The sequence below is a fragment of the Balaenoptera physalus genome, assembly GCF_965194825.1.
Source record: "Balaenoptera physalus genome assembly, chromosome: 18".
NCBI classification, from domain to species: domain Eukaryota; kingdom Metazoa; phylum Chordata; class Mammalia; order Artiodactyla; family Balaenopteridae; genus Balaenoptera; species Balaenoptera physalus.
The window spans coordinates 65752559-65763199 of NC_138899.1; the positions used below are offsets into that span (position 1 = coordinate 65752559).

A 10641-nucleotide genomic window follows, 5' to 3' on the forward strand; every position below is an offset into this window, starting at 1 on the left:
GTTATTTTCTTTAGTGATAGCGTTCAATGTTTTTAAATTTGCTTCTTAGCATGGGTGTCTGTATATTTTCCTTCGGCTGGAAGGTTGTATGAGGAGGGGAGGTTTCATCCGAAATTAGTGACCAAGTTGCTAAATGTTTTTGCTATCAATCAGTCCAGTGCTTGATACAAACATCTCTCTTAGACACACACAAACACACACACACACAGCCACGCACACGCCAGCTATGTGTCCTTCCTTCTCCCTTACTGCCTGCTCCCAAGTCAGAAAGTAGAAAAAGAAGGAGAAAACCTGGAAATCTCCTGGAGGGACTCACGGTGCTCCAGGGTGCAGTGCCCAGCGAGGCCCACTCAGTGAGGCCAGACCCTGGCAGCTGCTTCCAGAAAGCTCAACATGGAAATCAATGCCCTTGCCATGTGTACACACCCTTTGTCTCCCCTGCACTCCAACTGCTGTCCCATGTCCAGACCTTTTTCTCATCTCTCAACCCACCTTTGTTACCGGAATTTTGGGGATAGTTCTGAGATCTGATACCTCAGATAACGGCAATGTGTGGAGATCCTCCCTCCCTCCCTCTCTCTCTTTCTCTCCTTCTCTTTCCTTCTTTCTTTCTTTCTGCCTTTCCTTTCCTTTCTTTCCTTCCTTCCTTTCTTTCTTTCCTTCTTTCTTCCTCCCTCCCTCCCCCCCTTCTTCCCTCCTTTCTTTCTTTCTTCCTTCTTTTCTTTCTTTGTTTCCTTCCTTCCTTCTTTCTTTCTTTCTCCCTAGCTTTTATTTTACTGTGATATACAATGCATTTACTGGAGTACATAAAACATTTGTATACAGCTTAGCACTTTTTTATTACAACACACAGGCAACTGCCACCAAGTAAAGAAAAGGGATACTACTGGCCCCTCAGAAGCCCCTCTCACGTCCTCACCCAATCACAGCCCTTAGTATCCTACCTCCCCACCCACTCCCTCACACACAAGTAATTACTTTTTTTAAAAAAATTTTATTTTATATTGGAGTATATTTGATTTACAATGTTGTGGTAGTTTCAGGTGTACAGCAAAGTGATTCAGTTATACATGCACATATATCTATTCTTTTTCAGATTCTTTTCCCATATAGGTTATTACAGAGTACTGAGTAGAGTTTCCTGTGCTATATAGTATCAATAGGTCCTTGTTAGTTATCGGTTTTATATACAGTAGTGTATATATGTTAATCTCAACTTCCTAAGTAATTACTATCTTGACTTAATGGGACTCACTTCCTTGCTTGTCTTTTTGTGTTGTCACTTAAGTATATTTCCTTAAACAACAGAGTTTAATTTTGCTTGTTTTGGAACTTTCTGTTTCAAAGTCTTTGATCCTGATTCTTTCAGTATTATAAGGTTTTATAAGTATTATAAGGTTCATCCACATTGTGAGGGTCATTGGACTGCTTGCAGTGTTGAGCTCTTGTGAACACAGCTGCTTGAACATTCCTGTACACGTAACCTGGACACAATTTAGAAGTTCCCTCAGGGCATGTATCTGGGAGTGGAGCAGCTGAGTCATAATGTGTCCTCAATATTGTTATTGAACAGTAATGGCTACCATGTGAGAACTGGCTACCATGTGAGAATGGCTACTGGCTACCATGTGAGAATTCCTCTTTCCCACATCCTAGCCAACATTCAGTGTCATCTTTCACCTTTTGGTTTTAAACTTCTGTTCCCAAAATAGATTCTTCTACTAAAATCGACTCCTCCAGGTCTGTGGGTCTCACCTTCTGTTTCCCACATGGCTTATAACAGAGGATATGCACATGTGTGGCCCCCTGCTGTGAGCACGCCCAATCAGAAGGTTATGAACAATTCCCAAGTGAGAAAGCCAAAACCTCAGATGTATTCTGCTTGATGTAACACAAATAAATCACTTGGGGCTGTGGCACTTGATTATTTAAAAGCAAAACAAAACTGTGACACACCTCTAAAGTGATCATGTCACAATTGTGTGTCCTGACACTCTGGTTGAGAACCATTGTCCTTGTTGGCTGATATGCTATTATTTCAGTAGCCTTGAGCTTGAACGTACTGACTACCTCTTCAGTGCAAAACCATGACCAGCCAGCGTCTTTCTCTACCACAGCTTGCCCCTCACAAATACCACCAAGGGGACAAAGAGAACAATGGTTAAAATTTCCCAATAATGAACCCTCTTACACTGTTGGTGGAAATGTAAATTGATACAGCCACTATGGAGACCAGCATGGAGGTTCCTTAAAAAACTAAAAATAGAGCTACCATATGACCCAGCAATCCCACTCCTGGGCATATATCTGGAGAAAAACATGGTGCGAAAGGATACATGCACCCCAGTGCTCACTGCAGCACTGTTTACAATAGCCAAGACATGGAAGTAACCTAAATGTCCATCGACAGAGGAATGGATAAAGAAGATGTGGTACATATATATGATGGAATATTACTCAGCCATAAAAAAGAATGAAATAATGCCATTTGCAGCAAAATGGATGGACCTAGAGATTATCATTCTAAGTGAAGTCAGATAGAGAAAGACAAATATCATATGACATTGCTCATATGTGGAATCTTTAAAAAATGATACAAATGAACTTATTTACAAAACAAGAACCAACTCACAGACTTAGAGAACGAATTTATGGTTACCAGGGGGGAAGGGTGAGGGGAAGGGTTAGATTGGGAGTTTGGGATTGACATGTACATACTGCTATATGTAAAATACGTAACCAACAAGGACCCACTGTATAGCACAAGGAACTCAACTCAATACTCTGTAGTAACCTAAATGGGAAAAGAATTTGAAAAAGAATAGATACACGTATATGTAAAAAAAACAAAAATTGTAAGATTAAAAAATAATTCCCAGTAATGGCACAGACTCCAGGGCTTGCCTTCTGGGATGTGATACTCAAGGGACATGTTCTCTCTGGTGCCCCCATAGGGTTGGACCAGCTGACCTGGACCTGGCCAGCAGCCCTGTCCTCCATCGCAGTCACCCCACCATCCTGGCTGACCAAGACAATGTTTCCCGTCAAGGTGAGCAAATGGATGGAGCTTGCCTGCTTCCACTCACTGGTGGTCTCCTCATCCAACATTCGCCAGAAGAAACTAATCCACAAGCTGCAGGAAGAAAAGGTGTTTCGGGAAGAGATGAGACACTTCCGTGAGAAGATAGAAGGCTTCAGGGAAGAGATGTGGAATTTCCGTGGCAAGATCTGCGCTTTCAGGGGCCAGATCTTCGGCATTTGGGAAGAGGAGAGACCTTTCTGGGAAGAGGAGAAAACCTTCTGGAAAGAGGAAAAAGCCTTCTGGGAAATGGAAAAATCTTTCTGGGAAGAAGAGAAAGCCTTTTGGAAAAAGTACCAAATCTTCTGGAAGGAAGATAAGGCCTTCTGGAAAGAGGACAATGCCTTGTGGGAAAGAGACCGGAACCTCCTTCAGGAGGACAAGGCCCTGTGGGCAGAAGAAAAGGCCCTGTGGGAGGAGGAAAGAGCCCTTCTGGAGGAGGAGAAGGCCCTGTGGGAGGATAAAAAGGCCCTCTGGGAGGAGGAGAAGGCCCTCTGGGAGGAGGAGAAGGCCTTCTGGGTGGAAGGGGGCGCTCAGGTTGTGGAGGAGCAGAGGCTGGCAGGGGGGCACCGCAACATCAATGGGGGGCCCCGGTCGGCAGCCTCCTGCCGGGGCAGGGCGTGAGCACAGGAGACAAAGGGCTGGGGGGTCCTCACTGATGGATTGGGACTCGAGTCCGGGGTGACCCCATGTGCTGAAGAAAACACGCTCTTATTTGTCTCCTGGCTTCAAAAGATCTAATAAAGTTCTGAGGAGAGGTCTGGAAAACCAACTTCTGTAAGGAGGCCAGCTGCATTTTTCCAGGTTTTGTGATTCTCAGAGGTCGTACTCCCGTCCTCCAGGCTGCTCTGCTGTCCACAGAGCTTGGCTCCGTGAGCAGCTCCCCGTGAGCACGGCATGTGTGGGTGGGTGTAAGTGGAGACCCTGGACTCTCCTGAAAAGAGTCAGAACGGGGATGGGGGTGAGGGCGATGCCAGCAAGAGACACGTAGGGACAGAGAGGGGCGGAGATCTCTCTGCCTCTGTGGAGCTGCGGGGCAGTCATTTCTCCTCCACTCTGGGCAGTCTTGGAGGCTGCGAGCGGGCTGGCAGCTTCCCAGAAAAGGCTGCAACGCTGTTAACAGTTCACCCGTGGTTTGTCCTCACCTGGGAGGCCACTCAGAACACAGAGGCAGCATCCCCCCGGTGGTTCACTCACTCACGGATCCAGGTTTCCACCAAACTTCTCAACTGCCCGTTCTCTGTAGCGTGAGAAAGGGGCGTGGCATTAGGCTGAGGCTCTAGAGCTCCGCCCACAAGAGCACTGCCCTTCCCTGATGGAGTCCTGTGGACCAGGTAGGGCCATCTGGGAGGTGTCAGGGAGACCTCCCTGACCCGATACTCCCATTCACGCAGGTCTCACATACCTGTTATCTCTGCATTATCAATTCCTTCCTTTGTGTTTCCCTCATTCCATTCACTTAAAATTAAAATGCCCCAGGGAGGTAGTACATTAAATGAATGTACACTAATGTGGTCAGCAATTTACATGCCTAACTTCTCCTCTGGGATTAGACCATCTATATGGGCATTGGTATGGAAGGGACCAGAAGGTGGGTAGAAAGAAATGTCAAGGCCAACACCGCCTGCTTCCCCTTTTCTTGGGCCTGGCCCTCACTGTCATTCACGTAGCAACTTACCTTGCTTTTGTGCATCCCTTACTATTTGTTAAGCACGTTCACATCTGCCAACTCATGTAAGCTTCACCACAACTCTGTGGGTTGACAGGGAAGGTACATAAACCCATTGTACAGGTGAGGAAACAGAGACCTGGAAAAGTAGAGGGACTGCACATGGCCAGGCAAGTAGCAAATGGGAGGTCCAGGACTAGAGCTCACACCGTCTGCCCGTTGGTCCCATTCCTTTTCTAACACAGCCGGGTCATGGCATGTGGCTTTAGAGTAGCTCAGCCAAGGACGGCATCAGGGCTGGATGAGCCTAAAGCGCCTGGGGATTTCACTGTGGTTTGGGGGGGTGGTTGAGAAACAGGGAGAGGAGGGGACAGGGTCCCCCTAGGTGTGCTGAGCAGATGTCCGGGTACAGGAGAGTGGGCCAACCCCAAGAGCAGTCTCCATGGCTCCGTGTCACTGAGAAAGTTGGGGTTCCCTGCAAGGCCTCTGATCCTCAGGAGTCAGGGCCAGGGCGCTGGGAGCCACTTTCTCCTTTGCCACAAACCGAGTTTTGCATCCTCAGCTCCCAACGGGCCCCTGGGCAAAGACGTCAGAAGTGGAGGGAATAAGATGCTGGTGTGGAGAATCAGATTTCAAGGGGAGACAGCTAGGGGCCCTCACTCGAGAAGACCTGTCCAGTGCATGGTGTGCAGGAGGGTGGGAACCCCAGTGCAGCAAGAGCTGCAAATTCAGCAATTCCAGTGATTCTGCCCCAAACAAAAGCGAACAGATTGTTGATCTTAAGCCCAAAGAAATGTAAGCCAGGTGGAGGCAGGAACTGGGAATGTGCATTTCCCCCCCAACAGCATCCCATAGGAACCACTGGGAGAGACAGCTGTCATTTGAAGGACTGGAGGAGGACAGGTGGGTCCCTCTGTGAGTCCACCCTTCTTCCAGGCAACTGACATAAATGTCCACTGTTCCAGCTCTGTCCCCTTAGGTCTCAGTGGTGAACAGACCAGTGCATCCCAGCGTGACGTGCCTAGCTCATCTTTGGGACTTGTGACATAGTTGTATCATCTAATTCAGAACCAGAAGAACAAAGGATCATGAATAACTGATTACTGCTAATCATCATGCAAGTAGCATGAACTGGTGAAACGGACTTAGCTTATGGTCCGACAGGGATGGCCAGGAGCCAGTGTTACCTCCATCATTTACCAGAATATGACTGTATGAGTTTCCTAGGGCTGCCCTCACAAATTACCACAAACAACCAAAATGCATTCGCTCGTAGCCGCGGGTCACGCTGTTGGCAGTGCTGGGTCTCCCCGGGGTCTCTGAGGGAGAACCCATTCCATGCCACCGTCCCAGCTTCCGCTGGCTACCTGCAGTTGCTGGCGACTTGGAGGTCGGCTTCCACTAGGGTGGTGGGGACACGGTGGCTCCTTGACTCTGTCTCTCTGGAGAACCCTGACTGATAGAGCACCTACCGGGGGGGCCCCAGGCCAGCCGACCTCTAGAGCCTTGCCGTCGGTCACCGTGTGACACCCACCACAATCAAACCTCTGGAACAACTTTTATCCAGAAGTAGAGGGCCAAGGAGGGAAGGACTGACCAATCCGTTCACAACAGGTGGTCTACTGGGAAGCCCTATTCCCTCATTACCAAACCCAGGGCTCTCTGCTCTGATGCCACTGGCTGTTAGGCCAGTTCCTCGCTCCTTGAATTTCTCAGGCATGACTGAGATCACCATGTTACCCAAACTTTAGGTGCCATATTTTAAGCCTCTCAGTGATCTCCTTAAAGCCCTCCTCTGGCTTGACTTGGGGTAAGATGTAGCCCAGAAGAAGCAGGGATGAAAAGAGAAGAGGAAGGGATTTCCAGCTAAAGATCACATACAAATGCATTCACCAGCTTCTACTCCCTCCCAAAATCCCAGTAAAACATGGTAAGGAGATTGTTAAAAAGACGGAAATCCACAAGAACAAAGAATAGGAGAGAAGCCAGTAGCAACCAAAATTTTGAAAGCAGAAAAGCAGATGGATGAATGGAGCTGACTTAGCAGAAACACAGCTGAATTTTCAACTGGCAGTGGGGAAAGACAAGGACCAACCCAATTTACACTGCAGAGCCACCTTCCTCCAGAAAGACATAGGAATTAGCAGGTCAAATACTTCTTGAGGCATAGGTAAAGGTGGAGCTGATAACGGGAAGACCGGATGAAAGTCTTTTTAAGAAGCAAACTCCTAGGTCCTCTCCCCAACTCAGTAGAGCCGGAGGCTGTAGCTCCTCCGTTATGTAGGAGATTGGAGGTTGAATCTTTGAAGAGGACAAAACTCAGGGTCTTAGAGCTAGAGATATCAGGTCTAGCTGAAGATGGTGATACCTTGCTAAAAATGGCTGAAAAGTAAAGATGTACCTGAAAAGTGTTGAGACACCCCACCCAACCCTAGTGGCAGCCAACCTCTAAGATGGCTCCTAGTGGATCCGCCCTCCTGGTATGCATGCCCTGGGGTAGTCGTCTCCCACACTGAAAAGGGCTGATCTGTGTAACCAATGGGGTATTGTGGACAATGACGGAGTATGACTGCTGAGACCAGGTCATAAAAGACATTATAGCTTCTGCCTTGCTCTCTCTTAAATCGCTCACTCTAGGCAAGGCTGCTGCCATGTCATGAGGACACATGGGGAGGAAATGAGGCCTCCTGCAGACAACCAGCAACTTGCCAGGAATGTTAAGTGAGCCACTTTGGAAGCAGAACCTCCGGACCCAGGTAGATGACTGTAGACCCAGCCCATATCTCACTGTGACCTCATGAGAGACCTGGGCCAGAACCACTCAGTTAAGCTGTCCTTGAATTTCTAACCCACAGAAACCTTGAGATGATAAAATTTGTGTAATGCAAGGTTTTGGAGTAGTCTGTTATGCAGTAATAGATTAATCTCACACACACACACACACACACACACACACACACATACACACCACCATTTTTTCTCCACTCAGTTCCCAGAATGCTGGCAGCCAAGCTTTTAGGCAGGAAACTGAAGCATCTTCTCTGGGGAATTTGACCATCCCAGGAGAACAGGCCTAAAAGTGTAACACTGAGGACTCGCCTGTGCACACAGAGCTTCCAGTCACCTCTTTATTGCCCCCCTTAAATGTGAGCAGATGTCCAAGGATCACCAGGCACTTTAGGGAAGCCTCTAATATGACACGGGCTAAAGTGAACTGATAACGGTAACTTGGAGGAAACAGAGAATATACAGGGAGAGGGAGGCTTTAAAAGAAATAAGAGACAATATTGCATCCCTGAAACAAGAACAAAATGCTAGGAATATTCAGAAAATCCAAAAAGAGTTATTGGCAGTATCGCATAGCAGGAATGAAAAGTTCAAGAAATGGGTTGGGGACTTCCCTGGCGGTCCAGTGGTTAAGACTCCGCGCTTCCACTGCAGGAGGCGTGGGTTTGATCCCTGGTCGAGGAGCTAAGATCCCACATGCCACACGGCACAGCCAAAAAAAAAAAAGAAATGGATTGGATGGTAAAATTGAAGAACTCTCTGAGAAAGATGAGAAAAGGACAAGAAAATTGGTCAAGGGACGTTAAAAAAAATAGAGGTGGGACAAGGGTCCAGGACATCCATCCTCCAGATAATGAGATCCAGAAAGAAAAGAAAAAGAATGTAGGGGGAAAAAATTATCAAAGAAATCATTCAAGACTATGTCTCAACACAAGTTTACAGATGGAAAAGGCCCAAAGCGCCCAAAATAGTGGGTGAAAACTCATCCGATGAGGACATATCACTATGGAACTTCAGAACACTGGTGGCAAAGAGAAGATCGATCGTCAAAGCTGAGAGGGAGAGAAAGACTAGATAAGAGAATATCTGCAGATTTCCCAGCACCACCACAATGGCACATGGAGGACAATGGAACAATGGCTTTAACAGACTGAGAGAGATGATTCCAACTACGGGCTCTACACTCAGCCAGGCTGTCAATCAAGAGCAAGGGTAGAATAAAGGCATCTCCAGGCACACAAGATCTCAATTTACCACAACACATCCTTTTCTGAGAAGTGCCACCAAAATAGGGAGTTTAGCAAAATGAGGGTAGACATGGGATCCAGGGAATGAGATCCAACACAGGAGTTAGTAGGAGGGAGACTCCAAGGTTGACAGCTGTGGCTGAAATCCAGACAGGATCCCAGGACAGACTGGAGCAGGTCTGAAAGTGTTAAAAAAGACTTCTTCAAGAGATGAAACTGAAGAAGTTTCAGTTGATGAAATTGAAACCATAATGCAAAAAGATACATGTACCACAATGTTCACTGCAGCCCTATTTACGATAGCCAGGACATGGAAGCAACCTAAGTGTCCATCAACAGATGAATGGCACATATATACAATGGAATATTACTCAGCCATAAAAAGGAACGAAATTGAGTCATTCATAGTGAGGCGGTTGGACCTAGAGTCTGTCATACAGAGTGAAGTAAGTGAGAAAGAGAAAAACAAATACCGTATGCTAACACATATATATAGAATCTAAAAAACGGTACTGATGAACCTAGTGACAGGGCAGGAATAAAGACGTAGACGTAGAGAACGGACTTGAGGACACGGTGGGGTGGGGAAGCTGGGACGAAGTGAGAGAGTAGCATTGACATATATACACTACCAAATGTAAAAGAGATAGCTAGTGGGAAGCCTCTGCGTAGCACAGGGAGATCAGCTTGGTGCTTTGTGACCACCTAGCGGGGTGGGATAGGCAGGGTGGGAGGGAGACGCAAGAGGGAGGAGATATGGGGATATATGTATACGTATAGCTGATTCACTTTGTTGTACAGCAGAAACTAACACAACATTGTAAAGCAATTATACTCCAATAAAGATGTGGAAAAAAAAAAAAGATGAAATTGGTGGAATACTTAAAGTGACTGAACGGATTGAGAGGATATTAACACTGCTGGGGGAGAGTTTGAGGGTAAATAACTAACTGGTGAGTAGGGAGAAAACTGAGCAACTGGGAAGAAAGCAATAGTTGTACAGTAATGTGAAACAAAGACGTGTGCAGAAAAGGGAAAATAGCAGTAGAATACTGCACACTCAGCCGTGAATAGCATTCACATAGTTAGGTAAATATAAATACTGATTGTGATCTATCCAAAATTATAATGCACAATATTAGAATAAGAGGGGGGATGGGAAATCTGCCTTTTTTTTTTTTATCATGAGAAGTCAGTATATAATGCCTAAAATTAAAATGCAAAGAGCAGGTGACACAAGCATATTATTTAGAGCAGTGTTTCTCGCACTTTTGCCGACATCAGCCCCATCCTTTCTCCAGCCACCCAGAATGTCTCTCCTTCCCTGAGCTTGAGCTCCTCAGTGAATCTGAGCTCTTGCACCTGTCACACCTGTAATCTGAAGGGTTCTCCTTCCCTCAGCCTTCACCTTTGCTGATAAGCTCACACTCATCCTTCAAGGATCAGCCTGGTATCACTGGCCCTAGGTTGCCTTCCCTGACCCTGGGTGGGGATCCTTCTGTGGTCCCTCTCGCACCTGTACCTGCCCTGGTCACTCTGGGCTGTCCTCTCTGGTTTATCTGCCCGAATCCTCCAGAAGACTGTAAAGGTTAAGAGGGCACAGACAATGCATGTCTGAAGGCTTTGTGGCTGCCCTGGGATCCCAACACCGTTGGAATACGCTTCTTACGTCCGGGGGAATTTCTCACCTTATAAGGGAAGGTCAGAAATTTATTTCCCAGCCTCCCTTGCAGCCATGGCTCAGACATGCGACCCAGGCTCCACCTATCACTCTCATCCATGCCGGACTTCAGTGAAGAAAAAGATGCCAGGCAGAAGTCATCATGTGACAGTGGCAGGAAATGAGACAGCAGAGCTGA

General features: G+C 46.9%; 1 protein-coding gene across 1 annotated transcript; it reads left to right on the forward strand.

The window, feature by feature from the left end:
- Positions 1 to 598: 598 nt before the first annotated feature.
- On the forward strand, positions 599 to 9123 carry CCDC70 (coiled-coil domain containing 70). Its single transcript, XM_082434524.1, has one exon. It carries the CDS (start codon positions 2882 to 2884, stop codon positions 3701 to 3703), a length of 822 nt encoding a protein of 273 aa, XP_082290650.1. The 5' UTR covers positions 599 to 2881; the 3' UTR covers positions 3704 to 9123.
- Positions 9124 to 10641: the final 1518 nt, after the last annotated feature.

What these genes read in the sequence shown, in the direction of transcription:
- CCDC70 (XM_082434524.1), top strand. Translation starts at nt 2,882, where the DNA reads ATGGCACAGACTCCAGGGCTTGCCTTCTGGGATGTGATACTCAAGGGA.